This window comes from Motacilla alba, chromosome 1 (genome assembly GCF_015832195.1).
Source record: "Motacilla alba alba isolate MOTALB_02 chromosome 1, Motacilla_alba_V1.0_pri, whole genome shotgun sequence".
Lineage (NCBI taxonomy): Eukaryota > Metazoa > Chordata > Aves > Passeriformes > Motacillidae > Motacilla > Motacilla alba.
In genome coordinates, this window is record NC_052016.1 from 9,618,420 (window position 1) to 9,644,266 (window position 25,847).

The 25,847-nt window shown below is 40.1% G+C and overlaps 1 protein-coding gene across 2 annotated transcripts in view; it reads left to right on the forward strand.

The window, feature by feature from the left end:
• Positions 1–25,847, forward strand: part of FCHSD2 (FCH and double SH3 domains 2) — a 121,530-nt gene that overhangs the window by 37,185 nt on the left and 58,498 nt on the right. For both annotated transcript variants that reach the window (XM_038128344.1, XM_038128353.1), the window contains exons 4-5: positions 23,927–24,003; positions 25,106–25,250. In XM_038128344.1, coding sequence (XP_037984272.1) covers positions 23,927–24,003; positions 25,106–25,250 — 222 coding nt within the window. The remainder of the gene's footprint in view (positions 1–23,926; positions 24,004–25,105; positions 25,251–25,847) is intronic.

Below are 25,847 nucleotides of genomic sequence, written 5' to 3' on the forward strand. Positions count from 1 at the left end.
GCTCCTGGGTTTCCTGGATTTATTTCTCTTCAGGATGCCGGATAGATCTGTGTTTGCTTTTTGATCGTCTATCCAAATAGGCTGGCCAAAAATTTGCATTTTTCCTATCACTTGGGGTTTTCTTTTATTTATAGCAGCATCTTGAAAGATATTTTCTGTCTCGTGTTGGTTTTCTGGTTTTGTTTTGAGAAATTTTTTTTTCTGATAATTTATGTTCACCTTAGGTGGAGCAAAGCATCTCTATGAATGCCCTCCAGTAAATGTGGTTGGGAGTGGAATTTGTAAGCAGGATTATTTTTTCTGGGTTCATAAAAGTGAAAAATGCCGATAATACACTGCCTACCTTCTTAAAAAGAGTTTTCAATTATACAGCTATTACCAAGTGTAATGATGCTAAAATTGTTTATTTTTATATAAGAATAATAATATAAGCTCTTAAATATATAAAGGGGTTGTGGAGAGTCACAAACAGCTGGAATATATCAAAATGTCTATTTTTGATTATTCTTGTAGCCTGCAGGTTGTGTGTTAAACCTTTAGGAAGCAAAATCCCCTCACATAACAAAACCTGGAAATGTGATCCATGGTGCAGGCAGCTTCTGGGAAGTCTCTTGCAGAAGGGTTTTGGTTGAGGGTTCCACCAAGAATTCTTAGAAATACCTTGAAGAAATATTGAGATGTTGCTAAAACTACATCCTGTCACTTTTTTTTTCCCCCTGCAAAGAGGTCTGTACTTGTTCCATTGGAAAAGAGCAAAAAACATACGGAATATTGAATATATGTGGTAGAAATATATCTTCTCCAAATAACAAAAATTTGGTGATCCTTGTGACTCCAAACACTCAATGATGCAAGATTAAGAAATTACAATTTTTGACTTCAAAGCTGATTTCCTCTGTAGCAATAATTGCACACCAAGAAATGGTAAAAATTGTGGGGTTGGGGTGGGTGGGTTGTGTTTATTTTTTTAGCAGTATGTCTTGTCACCTGCTCTATGGTGACCTTCATGCTTGTACCGTGACTCCTTAGTTTCTTAAAATTTCTTTCTGGGGAAAAATCCATGAGAAAAAGGGGTTTTGCTGTGTGTTAGTAAATCTTAAAAAAATCCACCCTCACACTACATATTTTGCAAGTTCATATGGCTTATCTACTGTCTTTGTTTGGGCTTTTCCCCTATGTGTGTCAGGCACAAAGAAATGAGGCAAAGAACTTGTGAAGGAGAATTGCTGCAAACAACCTTGTGGGAAATAATTTCAGTTCCTAAAATGTGTGTTCTTCTTGGGAAGCCACAGAGCTGAAGTGAGGCTCAGCTTCCAAATGCAGATATTGAATGTCTCTAAATTTGAGTTACATCGTTAAAAATAAAATACTCTCTGCTCCACAAAAAATTCTTTTCCTCTCTAAGTTGTAAAATTCCACCAACTCCAATCCTGCCAGAGCTGTATATTACAGGAATAAACAGATTTACTGTTTCAGGCACTTTCTGATGCCATGTTTGACAGAGTCTCTCCCTGATTATTCTTGCAGCTTATCCAGGTTCAGGAGCGTGAAATGTTTGCTGATTCATGGCAGGATTAGGATGTGCTGAGGAAGCACTGCTGGAATTTGGCCTTGCTGGGAGCAGGGATGTGGCCTGGCTGCCTGATGGAATCAGCCTGTGGGAATTCTGCTGTTCTGATACATTCAGAACTTCTGGGTATTTTATGTTGGGTTTTTTTTCTCACAGTATCTAAAGCTTTAAGTGTTCCTCACATTTAATTTAAAAAGCATTTTCCAGCAAAAACAATAGAACATCTGAGTGAGTGTGTGTCCAAGCCCATTCCATAATTCTGTCTGGTTTTCTTTTTCCTGAGAGTACAGTAGCAGCTCTTCTAGAGGTATCACCTGTATTGGTTCTCCTCACTCTGCTCAGATTTGTGAGGTTGAAATTTACTTTTCTTCACCAATTTCAGGGGAGAATCCTCAGGAACTCATTTGGCTGCTGCACTGAGTCACTTGGCAGGTGGTTTTGTGGGATGTAAATCCCACTTCACTCAGGTTATCAGGGAGGACACCCATCATTTTTGTAAAATCAGGTGTTTAAATCCATGACCCAGAGGCTCCTGATAAGTGAGATCAGAGATGTTTTCCCACCATTTAAAAAAGAGCCAACCCAGCCTTGAAATAAAAAGAACTGGTAAATTCTTTAGCCAGCCTTTATTATCCAAGAAATGTTTGTACCTTCTACTGGTGTGTATTTGATTAGGATGTATTTTATCAGCCCTCTCCTGAGTGCAGGAGATGTCCTTTTAATGCAAGATCTTCTGTATCTTCTTTTTGAAATAGGGCTTCACCACAGGAATTGATGGATTATTGAGGTGTTAATGCTGAATTAATACTAAATAATTACTCAGGGAGAGCTTCCTCTCCGATGAAGAAAGCACTTTGGCTTGCCAGCTGAGAAACTAAAATAAATAGCATTTGTACAGCATCAGTGTGTTCCATTGATTTGGGCTTTTTCTATCTCAACTTTTTCAGTGTTTTCCCTCTCTAGCTGCACTGCCAGCTGTCTCCCCAATCCAAATTATACTGTCACCAGTTCTGTAAACACCAGAGAAAACCACTTTTATATTAAATTCCTTTCCCTGCTGAAGTGGTCGATGGAGCTGGTAACCAAGTTACTAAAGAATCAAAAGCAGAGGAGCTTTTAATTAAATATAATTTGGCAGGGTGCCCAGAAATTTCCCTGTCGTGGGAGTGGAGAATGACAAACAAAATGAAGAGCTGCCACTGCTGCCTTTCAGAGTGTCTGGAAGATGTATTTGCTTGGATGTGCAGATCCACTACCAAACAGTAATAAAAATAAAAATCCACAGTGCAGCTCCAGTGCCAAGGTGACCTTGTTGTGCAAGTGGTTTTTGTAAGCTCGGGATGAGTTGTGATCACATTTCACAGGAAGCAGAAGAATGGGATACAACCCAAAGTCCTGCATGGTTTTAGGCTGTTGTTTAAAGGTGAGAAGCAATTCAGTGCCATGAATTGCCCCTCATTTACATCAATTCCACATGATGCCACATTATTTTATAATTATCCCTGCTTGCATGTGGGCTCATTAAATCATTCATGGGCTGCTGCTTAGGTGGGATTCTGTCAGTGTGCTTTTAGGTGGTGTCTTTGTTTTTATGATTCTTGATTTTTTCGAAAAGCTTTGCCATAGGTGATTCAGTTTTTAGTCATCTCTGGCTTTTCTTGCTCACACATTGAATATCTCATGTTGATGGTTTCAGTGTATCCTCTTTTGCTGTGCTCAATGTTGTGATTTCAGTGTGATTTCAGGTACATCTTCCCTGCCTTTAACCAGCACTATATTTGTTTTTAACTTCTAAATCTGCCTTTCCGTCTTCCTTTCCCAAACAAATTAGATTCTCATTTGGAAAAGAAGGAGATGCCATCTCTCTCAGTGATGATTTTTTCATATTTCATGTATGTTTTGATTCACTTTTGCCTCTATATTAGTGCCAGAATGGCTTTCTCAGTTGTCAAAGTACTAAAATCCCTTATGTGTAGCAATGAGATGACTCAAACTGAAATTTCCTTCCAATATTTACGTAAATATTTACGGAAAACCAGAGCATTTTTCTGTTTAATTTTTTACGCCTAAACTCCTTGTTTTGTGAAGCTCTAAAGCACCAAGCCCTTGTGTATTAACTTTCCACAAGGTTTTAGTTCACTTCTCTCCACCTCTTGCCTATTTTGCCCTCAGTGATACTTTTCTGTGCCTCTGATTTCTGCAGCTTCCAGGTCACACCAAACTCTGATTTACCCTGCTTATTGGGTTTTTTTTTTGTGTGTTCTGAGTGCTTCCAGGTAGGGAATGTTTCCTTCTGTGTTTGTACAGCACTATGTAAATTTGCAACAATATATAAATGTTTGCTAATGACCCAGCCCTGTGGAAGTTAATAAGTCACATCAAGGCTGAGCTTGATGTGTTCAGAAACACAGGGTTTATTTAAAGAAAATCAGGGTTAAAAAAGGTTGGAGTGGAGAGATGAGCCCAGACGGCAAATTTGAAGCTTGCCCTGGGCTAAATAAAAGTTGTTTTTAAAAATCTATTATCTACCAATGCTGATTTAAATATGAATGCAGTTCACTTTGGTCCTGATTCTGTTTCAGATCTTCTTAAACCAGATTTCATTGGTTTTCCTTAGCAGATATTTGCTCTTGATGTGTTGGCTTAAAACAAGACTTGCGAGAGCCCATCTGCACTCTCCAGGCTCTGTGTCAGCGCTGGCTTCTTTTTGGCTTCAGGCATTCCTGTGAAGAGCATTTTCCTTTGCAAAACCATGGAATTTTAAACACACATTGGCCAGTGTGTAAAATACAGTACCAAATGAAGTTAGTTTTATTTTTTCTGAGTGATCTATTTAATTTCCCTGCTTGATCTCAGTTTTAAAGCTTTATTCACATCTTTGTGTCTGGGATTAATTTGACTTGGCACACTGCAGTGTCTCTGTCTCCCAGGAGCAGCTGATAAATTACAATGAATTTCTTTTTCCTCTTCTCCCTATGACTTGTAGCAAAGGTTTTTCTCTGCAGAACTCTGAATAATATGCAAAGAGCAAAAATATTTTAAGAATGAATAACTGAGTTACCTGTGATTGGAAACTCAAACATGGCTCAGCTTGTAAGGAGTCCAAAACTCTTATTTACCAGAACATCTTTGGTTTGCAGCAGAAAAACCTCTGAATAATGAATAGTGCCTCTATCTGTGTAGCTGTACAGAAAATATTGGGCTGGAGGCCTACAGTGGAACAAGGAGTTGACAAACATGTGTTAATTATATGCTAAATTAATCATATAATTCTGTTTGAGAGAAGGAGAAAATGTGTTTTCTTTTAGGTATAATAATGATGTAAATAAGAAAAATCAGCAGTTTGGAACTGACTTTTGAAAGATAATTTGTTATAATTTTTTATTACTGCTTCCTTGTCTTGTTTTTTCAAATTCCTATTAATTTTTGGAAGGGCTGAGGCTGATGTGAGTGCCTGTAAGGGCCTGTGTGTGACTGGGCTGGTGAACATAAGCTGGAGCCAGGACTTGTCCCTGGCTGTGTAAATCGCCAAGTGTCCTTTAATCACCTGCATTTATCAAGGAGTTGCACAGGAGGGGTGGGAGGAACATCTGTGTTACTATAAAATCATGGAATGGTTTGGATTGGAAGGGACCTTAAAGCTCATGGGCAGGGACACCTTCCACTATCCCAGGTTGCTCCAAGCCCCTTCCAGCCTGGTCTGGAACAATTACAAGGATGGGGCAGCCACAATTTCAGGGTGTACACCCAGTGGTGTACCTGTGGGATATTGGAGAAATCCAGTCCTGAGAGGGAGAGTGAAAGCAGCATTGTGGTATCTTGGTGGTGGGATTTCTGGTCATGGTTATGAGAATTTTGGGCAGGACAATGTCATGGGGAGAAGACTACTAAAGCAGGCTGGATTTGTTCCCCCTTTAGTGAACAGTATTATCTCTGTCCTCCTATTTATATCCTAAATGCTTTTTGTCCTTCCATCAATGTTGTGAATACCTGGAACAAAAGCCCAGTAATAATTAGTTTCTCAAATTGACTAAATGAAAGAGCAGAACTTTTAGTGAAATCCAATTATGTACCATCATATATTGAGCTGGTAGTGGTGTCCTCATATCCCAAAATCAATGGCATGCCCTGCAGGCATGTTTTAATTAAAATAGGAAATATATCTATTATTTTAGCCCTGCTAAAATAGTTAATTCTAAAGTTCCTGATTATTTTCCTGACCGAGTATAAAGTTCAATCTCTGAATAAACCCCGTCCTCTCAAGGCTCAGTGAATTGCACCTGACAGCGAGCAAGGCTTGGCAATCCAGAGGGAGTTTGCAGTAAATCAGGGAATGTTCCTGGGGCTGTCGAAGGCTTCCTCTCTCCCAGAGTTACCTCCAGAGCTCGAGTGAGTGTTGGCAGCAGCAGAGCTGAGAGAAACCAAGAAAGTGTCAGCGATGAAGATCTACGATAAGCACAGATGGAAAGAGCCAGATACAGGAAAGAAAACAAAGCAGCTGGGGAATGGAATTTTGTCCCTGGTGAAAGAAGAAGTGAATGGTGAAGAGCTGTGGAACAGCATAAAAAATGAGATTATGGCAATGGCTGCTCAAGTTTTGTGTTACCAGGCCAAGACAAAGAAATAGAGGTGGGAAGTGCTAGAAATTGAAGGGGTGAAATTAAAAAAGAGATTGAAGAGATGGACCAGACAGTTGGTGTTGAAAATGGAAATACAGAAATGCCTGGCTGGGGTAAGATTGGTCAGAAGAGTGTGTGGAGAAAAACTGGGTTGTATGGCAAGGTTAGAGAAGTGTGAAGGGGAGCACTGGAATCAAAGATGTCAGTGCTGAAAGACAAATAATAATTGAGAAGATAAACACAGAGGGTGAAAGATATTTGGAAGACTTAGAGAGTGGCCAGAAGCCAATAGGTAGGCTGATCCCAGAGGAGATTCCTACAGAAAACAGGGAGAGAGAGAAGTGGAGTTGCTGGAAATGCAAGCACTTGGTATCTTGGCAGAAAAAGGGAGAATCTGAATTCTGGGTGTCTTAAAAATCCTGAAGGAATTCCAGCCAGGTAGGAGACATGATGAATGAAGGCTGTGTACATGTGATGAACACATGAGCAAGAATACCCACAATTTGTTTGTAAATTCTGTTGAATGAGAAAAAGTGGCAACACTGTCACTGATAGAAGGAGGATTTGATTAAATCACTTTAAAGCAATGTCAGAAACTGCCCAAGAAATTCTTTTGAATTGAAGTTCAGTGTGAAGTTGTTGGGATCTGAATGGAAAAGAGGTGTGATGGAAATTAAATATTCATCAACTGGTAAAACAAAGCATGTGGGCTTTGGAAACTTGCTTCAAGGGTTAGGGGATGTTGGGGTGAAGCAAAAAGAAGCATTAAAAAAAAGTTCTGAAACACTATACTTGTAAAATTAAAAAAAAAAAAAAAACCAAAAAAACAAACAAGGCAACTGCCTCCTATATAAACTTTTATCTTTACTGACTCCAATTACAGGGCTGGAATAGAGTGAAAACCTGTGAAGCAAAGGAGGTGTTGGTCTCTAATTTTGGGTTATCCCTAGCACTGCCCTGTAAGTTCTACTCAACCACTCTAAATTGGATGGATGTGTCCTTTTTTGAGGAATAAGTGAAGATTTTAAATTGATTTAATTTTTATTTGAGCAAGACTCAGATGATTATTTCTTACTTTAGTCTCCTGATACCAGCTGTAGAAACCTGGTTCGTTTAGAATCAGAGTCACAGGCTCGAATGGGTTGGAAGGGACTTTTGAACAGGACCTCATCCTGTTCCACCCCCTGCCTTGGGCGCCTTTCACTATCCCAGGCTGCTCCAAGCCCCATCCAGCCTGGCCTTGTACACTTCCAGGGATCCAGATTTCTTCAATAATAGTGAGAATAAAGAATTCAGCTGCAGAGCTGAATCCTCAACCTGTGTAAAAGTCAGTGTTAATGGCACAGGTTGTTCATCTGTGACAACTTCTTACCCATTAATGCTGCTCTGCATCCGTTTGGTACCTGGTGCTCTGTGGGAAGGGAAAGTCCTGCCCTTAGACTTATAATTAGTCATGCCTAACTTATAATTAATGAAGTTGCAGGCTGCTGGTTACTTGGATCACAGTCATTTGCCTGCGGTCTTTTTTGTTTCCTACTGAATCCTGGGATTCAGTGGGATAGCAGAAGAAGAGCGGGGTTATCTACATGAATGCTTAGGTGGAAAATTGATATTTGGGAGAGATGAAAAGCATTTGAGGTAAAAATGGGTGATTCGAGCCATGGGCTTTGAAGACCTGTGCTTGAAATATAAGAAACATTCTAGTAGTTTTTAAGGATAAATTTTGTGTGTTTTAGTGAAGTATGTTAAAATTAATAATCCTGGAGGCCTGAAGTGGAGCAAATTCATTGTCTTAGATTCCATATTGGTATTTTACTTATTCTGTGACCAAGATGTGGAATTGGAAAGAACTCAGCCTGAATTCAGGATCCCAGATAAGCAGATCATCCTGCTCATCTTCCCCAAACTTCCCACTTGTGCCAGCACTGCCTCTGGAGCGCTGCCTTCCAGCTGAAGGAGAGCTGCCATGTCTCAGCTGCTTTGTCCCGTGGCAGAACACAAGGAAAATGTCCAATAGGATGAAGAATACATTTCCTGGGCTCTGAACTCGGGCTCTGACCCCTGCTATCCGCGCTCCGCTAGGATCATTCCAGGCATCTCCCAGCTTGGCCAGGGGATGTGTTGCTATCTTCCGTTCACATTCCCTCCCTTCTTTCTCTTGGTTTGTTTTCCACATGACTGGGAAACAATTGCTTCTTCCACATGGAGCCCTTCTCCCATTCCTGGGAAAATAGCAGGGAATGGGGAGCATTTGCATAATCGTCTTTAGTGCTATTGTGGGCGGGCTTTGGATGCCGGCACGGAGTTGCAGACTGGCCACCTGTCCAGAACAAATGAACTTAGCTTTTGTATAACGTTATCTGGTTTTCCACAGTGTTATTTTTGTGTAATGAATAACTCGATTAAAATATTATAAAACCCCATCATTCAGTAAATGTTTGAGTTGGGGTTTAAATCCCCCCTCGCAGGGGTGGGGATGGGGGCAGAGTTTCCTCTTCCTCTGTTAGCACAACTATATTTTCAAGCTGCCTCTGACATAGTTTTATAACTGCCTTTGTGAAATTATCCTCATGAATATTAATTAGGGGTGTGGGAAGGAAAAAAAAAACCAACCCCAAACCTCAAAATGATTTGCATTCATCCTTGTATAAATGATAAATTAAGTGTTGTCTAATGTTTTCTAATGGTCCATTTCACCTATGTAAAACAATTAATTAAACAGTTGGCCTCTCAGGGAAGGAAGAAGAGAAGAGTGCTGAGGACACCACCCCTGCCAAGGCTGCAGCACGAGAATTGAGCTTGTTCACTATTCACATACGTGACTTTTGCATGTCTCAATGTTAGTCTTTGATCTCTTGGACTCCTGTGACTGATATTATAAAAAACTAATTACAATTTCTGCTTCTAAAGGGGAAAAAAGAGACAATGTGTTCCTATGTGCAGGTCTGGGGCTTTTGCCAGCCAAGGTGTGGGAAGGACGAGCTCTGGGTGCCACATTTTATTGCACCTCAACCTTTGCCCCACGACTGAGTTTAGATTGCTGCGTTATGAGAAAACAAAACAAACCTGTCCATACTTTCTTTTAGCTATAAATAACATGTGGAGCTTAACCTGGACAGCAAGATTTCCATATTGCCCATTTTACTTTCACATTTGTGTCTTTTATTGCCCATAATAAAAAACAAATGGTCAAAGTTTGGTCAAGTAAGCACCGCTAAATTATGACCCAGAAGGACATGAGTTTATTCTTCCCCTGCATTTCTCTTTCCCAGAGCAGTTAAAGGTAAGAGCTGCATTGACCCAAAGCACATTATTATTATTTTATCAGTGCTTTTGAGCCCTTTCTCAGCTCCGCAGTGGCCGTGGCATTGCTGCTTTGCTGTTCAGTGGCAGCAGATAAGAGGAAGGGAGTTTCTGTCAGTCAGCAATTGCAATTCCATTCCTGAGACAAGAACATCTACCATGGACATTGTCCTACCTTGTTTGGCTTCTGGCTCATTCCTGGTGCATGTGTCCTATGGATTGGGTCCAGAGCGCCTCCTGCTCTTTTATTTCCCTTAGTTAGTAATCACTTGGAAATGCTTCTGGTGAACATTGTAGGTTACTGTGATTGAGTTACGTGTCAGTGGTATCAGCTTTGGAATATTACTGGAATTATTAGGGAGTTTGGTCTGGAGCTGCTCAGGAAGAGGCTGATGTGTCCCTTGTGTAGCTGTCAGTCAGCAGCGTTGGTTTAAAACAAGCTTGGAATATCTGCCAAAGAACCTGCCACGGATCCTTAACCGAGGGAGAACATTAAAATCAGGCAGTTGTGTTTTGCTGGAATAAAATGAAATAAAATATCATTATAGGCAGCAAGGAATAATATTGAAAGTCTGTAAATTAAGAAGTTTAAAGCCAAGTCTTCCTGCTTCAGCAGTTGAAATTTGAAGATCCCTTTTCATTTTGTGTGAATGGAATATTTGTATATGTATTTGATAAAAAATATAAGAGCTGTTACTGTAACCCAGTTAAAAAACTGCTTTGTTTGATTTGCTACCCCTGCAATGGTTTGTAAACCCTGAGCCATTAAAGGTGTGTTTTCTCTACCCGAAATGTGGTGTTTTCAAACCCAACAAACCTGTGAATTGGAAAATGGGGGCATGGTGTTGAACTGGACATATTTTTTCAATCTTTTGCTGATATTTTTCCTGCTTTGCTTATCTCTCCTGTAATAACTGGGAATTGATTTCATATTTTATGCTCTTACCCACTGAGTGAAGACCTGGAAGGTGCCTAATTCATAGCCCAGGTTTCAGATTTACAGCAGTGGATCAGTGCAGTATTTATAGGAGCAGTTCTCCAGATATGACTGAATTTGGAGGATTTAAAGTTGGGCTGTCGAGTGCAATCCGATCCCTTTTGCCATTACTTATTGATGAGGTTTCCTAGGTTTTCCAGTTGTCAGCTTGCTGATGGAGCTCCAAGATTTAGGATGTTATGTGGGTATGGGAATCTCACTCTTTGTTTTCTGATTAGGAGCCTGACCTCTGGTACCTCATTTTAACATTAGAGCGGACTCTGGTGAATAATGGTCTGTGTTGAAAGTGCATCCAGCTGGAATTGCGTCTTGGGATGGGGGCAGGGGGGACTGGAATCTTTGGATGCCATCATGAAGCAATTAGACAAGCTACTTAATAATTTATAGCTTGCTGTCTTAAGGGTTGTAAGCGTTTTGACTGAAGAGGGTTTTGTTTAACCTTTCAGGGCTCTCTGTGAGGCCGAGATTGAGCTTAGAAATTATTTTCCTTTGAAGAGTGGCATAGAATCCAGAGCCAGATGACTTTGTCATCTATTAATTAATGCTTTGTCTTGCCACCTAAATATAAGAGTTTGCTCAGCTCTCTTAGAGTTTAAGTGTGTTGTGAATAGAGAAAAACCTTCGGGAAGCAGTAAGCGAACAATAGGATTTTTTTGCAAATCTTGTTGTTCTTAAATTCCTTTTTTGTTGAATTTGCTTGTGACTTGGTGACTTTTTAGTGTTCTTTCACCTTAAACATTAAATAGAATATTTAAAATAAATATTTCCTGGGGAAAATGTAATGCTGGGGAAAGGTGGAAAGCAATCTGCTAGATTTCAGTAATCCTGGTGTAATTTCAGTATTCTTGGTGTTTATATGAGTGACTTAGGAATTATATAGACACCTTCCAGTGAAACAACTAGTAATTTAGCATTTAATGAAATAGCGATTTGTCCAATCTTTGGTATATCAAAGGATGAAAAGCCCACCTGGGTTTTCAGATACAGGAATGAAGGGCTCCACTTGCCTGGAGAAGTACAAAGGCCAAGAACCAGAAATAAAGTGCAAAACACTGTCTGTAGGAACTGACTCCACTGGCTCTTCTAGAAATGTAATAAAATTAAAAAGTTAGGAGAGATTTCTAAGGATAGTCTGTCAAGCATTTGTCTGGAGAAGAAAATTTTTGTTAAATATGTTGCTGATATTCTTGGATGAGACTAATTCACCTCCTGTCAATGTGCAGCTGCTTCAGATATATAAATATATATATTAATATATACTTAAATATAATAAATATATGCATACAGTCACTGGGACATATTTTGGATGACCAGATGCAATAGCTGGGGTTTTGGTTTATTCCCATTGTTGTGAGGTTATTATCCAGGGTTTAGACCTGTATTTGCTTTATATTGCTTTAAGTTCAAGTCTGAAGAGTAGCACAGTTTCCTCAATTACAGTGTGGATTCATTTTTCTCTACGTTATTCTGTGTGTTCCCTTTTTGCCGTCAAACTCATCTGTTTTTCCAAGGACTCTTCAGTTTGGGAGAGCTTCATTACACAGCATCTCCTGCAATATGAGTGTTAAATGTCATTGTTTTCTCCTAAAAGTTTTCAACCTTCCCACTTTATTTCTCCCTGCTCACCCTGTGAGTGTGCTAAACAGAACCCTTTGGGTAATACTATTTCTACTTTAAAGACTGGAATCTGCAGTTTTCCCCTTCCCTCCAGCTCATCTGCTTCATTTTTAATAGGAATAATTTGTGGTTTTCTTACACAAGGCTATTTCTCTTGGAATAACCTTGTAATTGCTAATACCTATCCGTGGAAGTTGTGGATTTTTTTCCCCTTGTATTTTTTTAGATCCAAGGATTAAAAATATTATCTACTGATCTCTGCAAAGTGGAAGTTGCTGCTTGATACAAAATAGGAATTCTCAGTACTCATGAGGGCTTTGGATACCTTATACTTGATGTTCTGCAGGGTGAAATAGTGCAGCTTCATGTAACTGCTGTGTAATCTGGGATTAAATTAAGGTGCTGATGTGCTGAGATCAGTGTGGTGGGGACTGATGTGATCTCATTCCCTCCTTGGCTCACTTCATTTGCATTATGTTAATCTTTGCATGTCATTTTTTGCCTCAAACTTGAGTTGTTGCTGTATTTGATTTTGGGAGGTTTTGGTCTCTGTTCTTCTGCCTGGCCTGATGTTACAGAGTGCTGACCATACCCAGGGCACTGGTGCTCCCAGAAACCAGAGCAGAAAAATCTGCTGCAGTCTGCATTTATCTCATTTAATGTGCTGATCTGGAACTGTAATGGAGAGCTTCCATTTATCATTGTAACAAAACCTTGCTCTAAACAAGATGGACAGAACCACCCGAGGTGTTGTCTCTTAACACTCATGTGTGAAATAAAAACCTGTTTCCAAGGAACTCATTTCAGCCCTGTTCTTGGCTAATTTTGTGTTAAAATATATTTGTTACCAACATGGACTTAAAATTTAAGGCTTCTCTGATTTATTTTATTAATATACGAATAAACGTGTGGCTCAAGAGCTTCTCTCATAAATATCAGTAAATACACAAATTAAAGATTGCCGTTGCTGTTTTAAGAATAAGAACCCAAAGAAATTTGGTACAGAAATTTGCTAGGATTTGAGCCTTTGCTATTTTAAGGATAAGAACCCAAGCAAATTGGTCCAGATAATCTTAGTTTGCTAGGACTTCAGCTTCCTTATTTTTTTTTTCCCCTTCTCTTTTTTGGGACCTGCCCTGGAAGCGGTTTGGAAATTTTCCAAATTTGAAAGTAGAATAGGAGGACATAACCTATCTCTGGTAAGAAATTACCCCCCAATCCATTCGGAAAGCAGAAAAATTACCAAGGCACCAATCTGAGGAGATGGCTGGGATTTTTTGTGCTTCACCTCCCCACTCACCCTCCTTCAGAGTAGCCCTGCGCTGCTCCGTGCCTAGGTTTGCAGCACGACAAAGCTTCCTGCAAACCCCACATGGGCTGGGAGGGTTCTGACACGAGGTGGGGGAAGGCAGAAAATGCCCAGTTCAGAGGAAATGTGCCATATGTTTCCCAGTGCCGAGCTGCCAAACTCAAGCCCTTCCCTATTGTGTCGGCGCGGTGCAGACCAGATGGTTCCTTTCCCCCGGCATTGCCTTTTCTCCCTCGTTCTGTTTGTCTGATAACACCAATTCCAGGAGTTGCACGTGGGAAATAATGTATAAACCTCTACAAAAAACCTTCCTCTGGGTGGACCTGTGCTTAGCAAACGTTGAGCCTGAATTAATGCGTGTTTTACGCTCCCTAAGCCAAACTTTCCTTCTCTGTCTGTGTTTTCTATTGATGTGATGGTTTTTTTGTTTTTCTGAACTGTTCCTGTTAAATTCTTTCTTAACTGAGCAGGAAGAAATTTCTTTTTCTTTCTTTTTTTTTTTTTTTTCATGTGAACAAAGTCAAACTGAGTTGGACTCTGATGTTCTTGGCAGCTCTTGTAGAGTTGGCTTGTCTTCTGACTTCAGAGAAAAATTGCTTTCTAATAGACTGTTTTTCCCCTTAGTGAGTGCTTTGGCACCTGTATCCTGAGTTGTGGAAGGGTTTCTTTTTTTCTACAGATGTTTGAACATGAGCACAACCTTTAACATCTTTGCATTATTGCTGCCAGCTTTTCTGTCCTGTTGAAAAGAGAGATTTTTTTTCTAAAAAATAATATCCTTGATTTAAAGTACTACCATACTGTGAAACAGCAAATTTACTCTATAAAATGCTATTAAAGACACTTTTAGAATGGCTAAAATGTTACTTAAAATTTTGTATTATTTGCATAACTGTGTTCTACAGCCTTAAATTTTGCTTTCATTTTCTGCTACTGTTTGATTTATAAAGGACAAAACAAAACCATGGCAAATCCCTGGAAATACAAGGCAATACTTTAAAGGTTCAGCTAAAGGAATGAGGATGTCACATCCTGTGTCTTATAGGATATATGAGGTGTTAAGGAATGTGCTTTGCACTAGGTAATATTGTTAAATTACTTCAGGGTTAATGTGGAGTCTTGGAAAGGTGGGAAATTTTCTGTGGTAAATTCAGGGAAATACAAAGGCTGTGATCCCTGGGAATTACTGGATGTGAGCTTTGGAGCCCCCTTGCCTGGGAATGCAGGTATCAGTGATCTCCTCTAGACTCAGTTTAATTATTAATGGTGGGTCTGATGTGCCACATTCACCTGAGATCTTCTCATGGCAACCTTCATGTGGCTTCCCTGCCACTGTGGGCACTGTTTACTTTTTCCTATAGCAAAAAATCCCTCAAAACGTTTTAGAAACCAAAACAAACCCAACAGAATCCAAACCAGATTCTGTTCCCTTTGCTGGCACTGCTGAGGCACCTCCAGTCCTGGGGCCAATTTTGGGCCCCTCAGGACAAGAAGGACATGGAGGGGCTGGAGCGTGTCCAGGGCAGGGAATGGAGCTGGGGAAGGGTCTGGAGCACCAGGAGGGGCTGAGGGAGCTGGGAAAGGAGCTCAGCCTGGAGAAAAGGGGGATCAGGGGGGACCTTGTGGCTCTGCACAACTCCCTGACAGGAGGGGACAGCCAGGGGGAAACAGGGACAGGATGAGATGAAATGGTTTCAGATTCCTCCTGAATTTTTTTGAGGTTACCACTTTATTCTGTAATTCCCTACAAGACATGATCCCACCATTTTTTATGCTCTTCTGTGAATGGATATTCTTCCTAAAAACCACTTAGCTGGAATTCCCCTCACCCAGGAACAAATAAAGCATTTCTTCTTCTTTTTCCCCGCTGAAGTGTTCTCCAGTTCCATTTCCTGCACCAAGTCTCAAACTTTACTAACCAGAAGAACAAGGTGGCTCTGGTGTCCGCTGACTTAGAACGCTGAAAATATTGTTAGGTACAATTGTGTTCTTTCTTTGCTCCTCCTCAAGCTGCCTGATCAATCCAGCTGTTTCATGTAGGAAGTCCAAACCTTTGTTTTCCATAACTGGATGGTGGTGCCAAAATTCCTTGGCGGATGGAAGCATGCACACTTGTCTCCCTGATTTCCAGGGAGCTCTTGGGTTGTTTGTGCAGCTGGAAGAATTGTCTAGCCAAGGTGAATCATCTTCATTTGTTTTTCAGAAATTTAGGTCTCTTTGTCTTCTACCCTTGACATTTGAAACTGTACTTTTAGTGCAGATTTAGGGGTTCAGAGCAAACCCAGGCTGTCAAGTGAGGGATTAAATTCCATGGCTTTTGTAGTGTTTGTGCTGCATTTAATTATTCTACTGATTTGGGCATAACTAGGTGAGCACTGGCAAACTTTTCCTCATAAAATCATGGAATGGGTTGGGTCGGATGGGACCTTAAAGCTCACTGGCATCAAGGACAAGTTTCTTGGAGAAAATGGAGTAGCTGAAATCTTTGGTGGTGGTTGTGGGGCAGGTTGAGGGCCTGTGGTGGGACCAGTGACATTTGGAATGTGTGGCTGCAGCGTCCCAGAATTTCATTTCCATGCCAGTATGTGTTCCCTGAGATACTTGAGGAAAAGGGGCTTTGCTAGTTAGTCTCAAACTACTTAAGTTTATGAAGCTGTGGAAACTGACTGCTGTGCACAATTTTTATTATCATCTTCTGTTAGAGGGGTTGATTTCAGTGAGGCTTGAAGTAGACCTTTAGGGGTTAGTGTTGAACAGAATGGACAAGAAATATGAATTTAAAAATCATTTAATTAGTAAGTAGTGAGTTCTGAATAGTGGTGATGCTTGCAGAGCAAAATTTGTTCATGTAAACTTTACCAGACAGATAAAATGTACTGAACTCCTTAAAAATGTGGCATTGCATTTTCAGGCTGATTTTTATGTTTTACCTCATATTATGATGTACACAATTAAATTTATGCCAACGCCTGATTTAATTGCAGGTTCCATATTTCTAAAGATAGACCAAGCTCAAAAGCTAATTACTAATTTCAAAATTTTAAAATTTCAACATGATAAACTTCACAGTTTGTAACACTTCCACTGTTACAAAGTGATCAACAAATATTATATGAAGCACAAATGATTTCAGAGTTATTTGCCAGCTGTTTTAGGGTGGGAGAAAAGTCAGCTTTGTGCTCCATAGAGCAGGAGCTGTGTCAGTGCTTTGTAATCATGTGAACCTTTAATTAAGAAGTTCCCACAGAATAGGAAATGCTGACCTGCTGGAGACACTTCCAGGGAATAACACAGAGCAGCTTCAGTGGCAGCACTGTGGAGAATGGAACAAATTCAGAAAGGTTTCTCTCAAAATATTAAGTATTTAAAAATGAAATCCTCCTAAATGGCATTATTTAAAAAAACCAACCCTACACGTGCTGTAGTTTATTAATTATGGTTTGTTGTTATGGTCAGTGCCAAGTCCTACATTGAGGATGAGAGAACCACAATGTTGCAGCCACAACTTGTTGGTCTTAAATACAACTTTTGTAGCTCTTTGAAACAATACAGAGAGGTCACTCAGCATTCCTGGTTTACTCTGACCTTCCCTTTGTAGATTTTTTAGTGCTTCCCTGCCTTTTGAGCTAGTTCAAACGTTTTGAACTGGTTCCACGAGGCAAGTGAACCGGTTAATATGGATTTTTAATCCATAGTTCAGGCTTTGCTTAGGAGATCCTATCCTGATCCTTCTTTTTAGGAGAGCAGTAGCTGCACAGTGTTCCCCAGCCAAAAAATACTGTGGAAGGTGAGGTTTTTGCCATCCTTCATCAGTCACCCAGGATCTGAATTAGAGGAAATTTGGAAATTATTGCTACGCACCTCACACGTTACAAAACTGGGAAGTATCTGGTTTTGGTCTCACTCAGCAAAACAGAACTCGTGGAGGTAATTATGGGGAAGGTGAGAATTGGAGAAACTACACTTTTTTTTTTTTACTCCTAACTGGGACTTTCCTTTTTCTCAAGGCTCCACATCATGATCTTGTCTGTCTTTCTGTCCAGAAACACAGAGCTTCCATTTGGTTGTGTAGGAAAGGAAAATCAGCATTCCAGGAGTCCTTAGAGTCAGTTTGGTGCTTGTTGAAAGTGCTGCTTCTTAGCAGCTCAAACAGAGAAGAAAAACCCCTGTACCTGGCAGCAGTGCTGGTTAAAACCCCCCAGAAGTTCCTTCAGATTCACATTAAAGGGATGTTTCTGGCTGGGATCCCTGAAACCAGCAGGAAATGGTGGTGAGGAGTTGACAGACATGTCTCCCATGTCCTGCTTCAGCTGAGCTGTGAGACAGGGGAAGGATGTGGCACTGGTGTCTCTGAGGTGGTTCCTCTTTGAGGGAATGACAGAAGTGCTGCTGTGCCATCTCTGTGAGATTTGGGTGGCATTTTGTATTTGTGTCCTGAGAAATTTCATTTTGAATTAATGCTGGCAATCAGACCTGTACATGGAGGAAAAGAGGTCGTTTGCCATGACTTCACTCTCTTCAGTCTTTTAATTTCAGGGAGGGATCTTAAAAATTGCCTCATCCCAACCCCCTGCTATGGGTGGGGACACCTCCTACTATCCCAGGTTGTCCAGCCTGGCCTTGGACACTTCCAGGGATCCAGGAGCAGCCACAGCTTCTTTGGGCACCCTGTGCCAGGGCCTCTCCACCTTCCCAGCCAGAAATTCCTTCCCAGCATCTCATCTGTCCCTGCCCTCTGGCAGTGGGAAGCCATTCCCTGTGTCCTGTCATTGCCCTGCCCCATGTGCACAACCTTGCACTTGGCTTTGTGGAGCCTCATGAATTTTCCTGTTTTTAAGCTTTAGATCTGTCTAAAGATCAAGGTCCAATGTTGTTAAAAGCTTACCTAAAAGTTAAAAATTAACTCAGCCAAAAATGACATGGTCTAGTTCAGTAGGGTGGAAAAGAAATCTGGTTTATATGGAGCTGTGTAAAGCAGTGGTTCCCCATCTGAAATGTGATCCAGGACTTTGGTTTATCTATTAGGAATGGGATTTGCTCAGGAAGCACAGACTTCTGAACCAAAAGACAAACAAACTTCTTCTCCAGAGCTGCTAATGTGCCTTTGGCTCCAGGGAGAAGTGATGTGGTGGAAACCTCCTGGTGTCTTGTAATACAACCTGACGTTCTGCCCCTTCCTGAGGTTTTCTAACAGTTTCTTAGGGACTTAAAGAAAGCCAACTGTGAAAAAGAACTCTTGAGTTTATGTAGAACAGCTTCACAATCTAGGAGAAGTTATTTCAAGTATAAGAAAGAATAATTTTAGATGGTTTAAACAGGAGCTCCTTGTATTTTGAAGAGTAAAATCAATCTTCAGCCGTTTTCCAACTTTCACGCTCAAAGATGGGGGGAATTTTACTCAGATTTCTTCACTGGGTGCCTGGAAAGCTGGGGGATTTTTATTTGCTTGGATTATTGTACTTCCTCAGGGGTTGTAGAGCTGAAAATTGTGAGAAGAGAGCCCCTAAACTTCAGGCTGCCTGAAATACTCTCACTGGATAAATACTGGATAGTGCAATAAGAACGTCAACACAGTCATTTTTTAAGGAGTCATTTAGCAAAAGGCCCTCAAAACAACCTGGAATGTTTCCAAATAGCAACATATCCTTAATGTAGCAATTTAAAATATGCAATTTAGAAAGTGAAAATAATTCTCCACATGAGTACTAAGATTGGTTGGTGTAACTGGATTTATTCTGGTTTGTAACCTGCTCAGAGTGGGAAGTATCTGTGAAAAAGTTGTGGCCACGGTGCCACATCATGGAGATTACAATTAATTTTTCTTGATGCCTGAAATCCTAAAATTTAGAAGCCAAAGACAGGAGAATTCAGGGAAAAAGCTGTTGGAAGCTTAGTGAAGTATGGTTTTATTACTTAAAATCTGTCAGGGTATTCATAATAAGGGAGACTCATAATAATGCAGAGAGAGAAACTTCCAACACTGGTTTTGTGTCAAGTAATACAGAATATGAATCCCTAGGTTAGCTGTGGATCCTGGCCTGATGAAAGGTCAGGAATATAATAGGTTAGAGGATATTTTGATGAATAAATCTGAATTGGCTCTAGGTCTAGTCAGCTTGGCTGCAGTGGATTTATCCTCTGATCATTTCCTGTCTTAGCCCTGTGAGTGTTGTCTTTGAAAACTGTGAAACCTTTGGAAAAAAAGGGACAAACTTAGTGCCAGTTTTGGTTTTTTTTAAACAAGGGTTGAGAGAGGAAAAGTTAAATTATATCTCATTCAGGTTGTTTTGGAGAGAATTAAGATGCTGCAAATGAAGCAACAGTTTTAACAAATGAACAAAGTGAATGAGAAGAGCTTTGACGTTTTCTTTGCTAAACGTGATTGCAGAAGTGCCTGAGGTGATATTTAACTGCTGTACATGAATTTTTTAGCTTCCCACTATGTTTTCTTTGCTTTCTTGTCATGCTTCAAATATCTGAAAATAAAAAGAGAAATGAAGCAGCTTGGAACAAAATTGTGAATGAGTGAATAAATGAATGAATGAATGAAACTGCATATTTTCTTGGAGTCATCTGATAGTGGGAAGGAATATCCCATCTTGAGGAAGGAGAAGCAGCATGGTTAGGGGTGCAGCTTCACCTTTGATAACCAGCCTTTCCTAACATTTCCAGGGAATTTTGCAATTGATGCTACAGGCACAGGGAAACCTCTTTCATTTCTCATTAACCATGTTAAAGGCAGTGCAGATCAACAGTCAGGGCACCTTATGGGAAGTGGCAGGATGCACTGGAGAAGTCCAGTGCTACCTGTTGCAGGATTGTTTTCATTTTCATTTGGTCATGAGGCTGCTGCCTAAGGCCCTGTGTGAGCTCCCAGCACAAGAATTGTGTCTGGCAGAGCTTGTGATGCCAGTGGAGCCACGTCACATCCTGCCTGGAATCCCTGCCTGAGTCCCTTCATTCTCATTAAAACATTTAATCTGCCTCTGGTAAATAAAATGTCACTTGAAAGAATCACTATCCCAGAGTTTAGTACTGACACTGAATGGTTCTGCTGCATTAAAGAACCAGAGTTCTCACCTCACAGGCTGTATTGCATTTTCTGCTCACTTCTCCCTGTCCAAATGTTTCCAAGAGATTGGCAAGGGTGTAAAATCTCTTCCATGTTACTCTTGAAGCTTGTGAGGCAAACATCTGTGTGATTGATAAAGCTCCCTCCTGAATTTTTGGCGCCAGGTAGCTGTGTTTGAGCGAGTCAGGCTCCCTGAGCTCACTGGAGTTGTGCCAAATCTCACTGGTTTGAGAAAAAAGCAAAGGGCACCAGGGGAGTGCCTGAAATTTCTTGGTTTGGATATACCTCATTTCTTCATTTCTGTAGTAGGAGCATTCTTCAAAATACAGACATTCTGCATTTTGGTTGTGTGGGGATTTTTTTGCCCTTTTTTTTTTTTTGGAGGAGTCTCTGTGTGTGACAATTCCCTTTCATCTTCAGCCAGTCCTCACAGATTGCTTCATTCATTTCACAGAATATTCTGAGCTGGAAGGGACCCACAAGGATCATCAGTGAATGGCCCATACACTCTTGCTGTCTTACAGCTAAAAATATGGGTTTGAAAATATCTGATATCAGTCAAAAGGCTGTTTTTACAGTGGCAGGAGAGTCTTGGTGTAGCTGTCAAATTTATTTTGGAAGAACCAGCAGTACTGAAATAAAACAGAATTTTCCACAGTGCCTGCACCTCACAATAATGACAAAGTACAACATTCCCAATGCTTTTTTTCCCATTTAAAAATAAAATAAAGCAAAGCTCTTTTGCACATAAGCAATGGATGAGCCTGATAACAAGAATTAATACATAATAAAACTGTGACTTTTTCTAGGTGCTAATAGAGAGTCTTAATTTGTAGCTGTTGATTAGTAAAAGTGGCTTCCACACTTCCCATGAAGTCAGTTTAATTGGGAGTAACCTTGCTTTTCCCCGAGAAGAAGCAAAGAGAGATACTGAAGCCTCTCTGTTGTGGAGTGTTTGCCTGCCAGAAGAAGACTTAGCAAACCAAATTATGAAAAAAAGAAATAATCATGTCAGAAATCTGCTGTGATAAAGAGAAGGGATCAAAATGATGCAAGATATCGAAACCACCTAACTGAAAAGCAGCACTGAATTTGCCTGCCTGATAGTCCCAAAACTCAATGTTACATCAGCTGTGTCTGTCATGCTTTCTGCTATCAATAATAGGGTTTTTGGGCACCTGCTGTCATCAGCACCTCTCAGTTATTATTACAGATAAAAACCTTATGACTGCTCTGAAAAGTATTGTTAATATGACTTTTAAAAAGTCATCTAACAATGATGTTTTGATTTGGGTCATCTCCCCTTTTCCTTTTTTAGTGGTGATCCCTTTTGTAAGTAATATAGCAAATATTTTAAATTTTTTTTCCTCCCCAATACCTGCCTCAACTGGCTTTATTAAATAATATCAATAATTAGACTTGAGGTCAGGTCTGGTGATAGAAAACATGAAATAGGAGCTGCAGCCCTGGGAAATTCAAATCTGAGTGTATGTGAAATTGTGCTGGTTTTTCCATGGATGCCAGAGCTCCAGGAGTGTTTGGACAGCGCTCTCAGGGTGGAATTGTTGGACTGTGCAGGGCCAGGAGTTGGATTTTGTGATCCTGTGGGTCCCTTCCAGCTCAGGATATTCCATGATTCTTTTATTCTCCCTATTCTCTACACTTTTTTGAGTGATTCTGTTGCTGAGCTTGTTCAGTTTGGAAATAAATGGTTAATCCCGCTGGGTTTATGGTCTATTTGCTGGCATCAGTGATAGGATTTCTCTGGGCAAAAATAGCTTTATTTATTGCTCTTGTGACTTTTTTTGTATCTTAATTTTAGCAGAGCTTGTCCTCATCTGCCAGCGAGGTTTTTTTCCTAGTTCTGAATGTTTATTCAGCATCTTGAGGCAGATCTTGTAGTGGTGTCTGAAGAAGAAATGGTGGAAACATGGGATTAGCACCAGTTGGAGGCATCTCATAAAGCTCCAAATCCCATCACAAATTGCTCTGCCAGGGTTAAAGGAAATGCTATTTTTCCTTTTATCTGGGATTTTTTAACAGCTGCCTAATGGAATTCTCATTTTTTTAAAAATATGAGGGAGCATGCCTTTGCTACTAGTGATCTATTAGAACATTTAATTTTTCTATGTGAACACATGGATCAAATCATAGCTGGGTGATAAATCTCTCCCACTGTGTGGGCTTGTGAGACATGAATAAAATCTTGTGCTGTTTGAGCTACTTCTGATATTTATTTTTTTTAATAATTCAAAGGTTGTTGCATCTTAAACATGGTATGGAAAGTGTAAATAAATGACACTGGGCAAAGATGTCTCACCCCAGGCTCTTCCTCAGGACTGCTCTTCCAAAATATTCCTGGGGGATTGATTCTTATCTGGAGAGGGAATTTTCACCCAGGTCTCCACTTCTTTGCTGTGTAGACTAACATGCAAAAGCTGGAGGTGTTTCTGTGGTGATGGATTAGGTTGCAAAGGATCTTCAAGTTCTTCAAGTCCAGCTGTTCTCCCACCACCAAACTATGTCCCCAAAATGGGATATGTATTGATACATTGAGGAAATTGGGATGTATATTGATGTATTGAGGAAAAGGGGATATATATTGAAGAAAATGGGATATATATGGATATATTGAGGAAATTGGGATGTACATTAATATATTGAGGAAAAATGGATGTATTTTGATATATTGAGGAAAATGGGATGTATATTGATATATTGAGGAAGATGGGTTATATATTGATATATTGAGGAAAATGGGATATATATTGAGGAAAATGAGGTATATATTGATATATTGAGGAAAATGGGATATGCATTGAAGAAAATAGGATATATATGGATATACTGAGGAAAATAGAATATATATAGATATATTGAGGAAAATGGGATCAGCGGCCAGAGGAGGGTTGGTGTGGCAGCAGCTCCCCTTCCCTGTGTGGTTATAAATGAAATCCTGCTGCTTTCTGACCTTGAGTGTGAAAATGTTGTTATTGATTTCCTGAGGCCATGCAAAACGAAATGCAGGGACTGAAGGGTGCAATTAACATTAATAATTAAAGATGAGCTGCATTTGTCAATCTCTTGTCTGGTGTAATGCTCTGAGTAATGGGCTCCTCCTGGGAGCAGCAGAGCTCCTGCAGCCTTGGATGATTCGAGCTGGGCATGTCAGGGTGGGCTCATAAATGATGATCCAGGTGTTTCCTCGATTCTGGGAGCCCCCTGTCCTGATCCAGAGAAATAAAAATTGGGGTTCTCACAGCTGGTGCAAGTTCAGCCCTTTCCCTTCCAACATTCCCACTTCTGAGTGTGGGAATTTGTACATTTGCTGAGCTGGAGATTGTTTGCTTCTTTGGGTTTTCATTTGTCTGACATAAGAACAGAAATGGTATTTTAATTACTTTTTTTTTAAAACTATTTTTTCCTCTTCTTTTAACAGAGCATTCAGAAGCTGGCTAGCCAATACTTAAAGAAGGACTGGCTTGGAATAAGAGCTGAGGAACGGAGTGATTATAGGTAATTTACCAGTTGGATATCTCAAAATTGCTGTATTTATCATTTCAATTTGTGTCATTATTTTACTTAACAATGAATCACTGCTTTTCTGTAGCTAATTTTTCTTTTTCCTTTGTAGTAGAGCATTGCCAGTTAAAAGAGAAGCTTTGTTTTCCTGAGATTAGTCTTAAATAGATGTTTATGACTTGAATATTTAGGAAGATGGGAGAAACAAAACAGCTTGACAGGACAACAACTGTAATTTGCATCTGTTTGGGTATTAATGCCTGTATCTGAATATAGATTTCAGTAAATAACTTTAAGGCTAGAGGGATGAGTGTGTGGATTGTTTCACAGGAAAAGACAGGAAGAGGTCTCATTTTATGAGGCTGTTCTTTGTGAAGATCCAATCTGACAGCAGGGAGGAGGTAAAGCAGGAGACAGTTGTTTACAAAACTTTATTTCATTAACATGAAAGGTGGATAAAACATGAAACCACAAATAACTCAGTTGCTGAAAGCCTTTGAACAGCACCTCTTAAATATTTGGAATAAGCTTTCAGATGCTTTGTTTTAATGTCTTCTTTGTGTTCCAACAAGTTTTATTTCAAGCGGGAAGAAATTGACAGATTTGTGTTTGGGACTTTCAGCACCCTCATGTTGGTTCTGTGTTTAGAAAGAAATAAACTGAATTATCAGTCTCAAGTGTACATAAAACACTCCCATAACACCCATGAGATCCCACAGTGCCAGAGATCTTCTCCAAACCCCTCCCTACCCATCCCCAAGTGCCGAACCCAAAACGTTTTGGCAACAAGTTGAATCACAAGAGAGGAACAGGCGGGAAAATCTTTATTTTTGGTACAACTTCCATTAAAGGTTTTGTTAAAAGTGGAGATATTTGCTAGTTCAGCCTAAAGTATTGTGCTTTAGATTTAGTTTTAAAAGCAGTTCTTGGGAAAATGACATAGACCTGCTGTCACATAAACCAGCCCAGGAGCTGGATTCTGATCCTTGTGGAAGGATCCTTTCAGTTCAGGAGATTCTATAAATCCAAATTTTCAGTGGAACACCTGACCTCCCTTTCTTCATTCTCACATCCTCTCTGTGTTTCGTTATTTTAGGAGCATGTACTCAGTTTGGAAATCACTCTTAGAAGGCACCATGCAGGTGGCCCAGTCCCGACTCAACATCTGTGAGAACTATAAAAACTTAATTTCTGAGCCAGCCAGGAGTGTCCGGTGTTTTAAGGAGCAGCAGCTGAAGAAGGTATTTGTGCTTTAAGAAATCCTTTGAACTATTGTCATTTTTATTGAGGAAAAAAATAGATTTTTAGAAATCTTTTATTGTGGCACCTCTAAAATATGTAAGTACTTTTCATCTTATAGATATAAGATTCATCTTATAGTACTCTTCATCTTATCCAGCTTGTTGGAGAGGGATCAAAATTCTGAGCTGTTATCCCAAATTACAACTGCTTGGAAATGAGTCTCCTAAAAATGTGATACCAGTTAGTCAGATCTCACACTGTGCTGCAGAAATTGCATTGCATTGGATTTGCAGTGACAATTGCAAATGGTTTTTGTTAGAAAAGGTTCTGATTTTGAGAAAAGCTCCATCTGAAACATGGAGGAATGGCTTGAGCAATCTCCAGGATGGACAGTGGAGGCTGTCCAGCCACCTCCTGTAACACTATCACAAATAAGTCCTCCAAAAGTTGCTTTAATTATCTCTTTAATTATCTGTGATTGTCCCTGCAGAGAAAATAGTGTAGTTCCAGTGAGCTGGATATTAATTTAATTGCTTGTTGCATTTGAAAGTCATTTGTGAGGGTGGGCAGGCCCTGGCACAGAGTGCCCAGAGAAG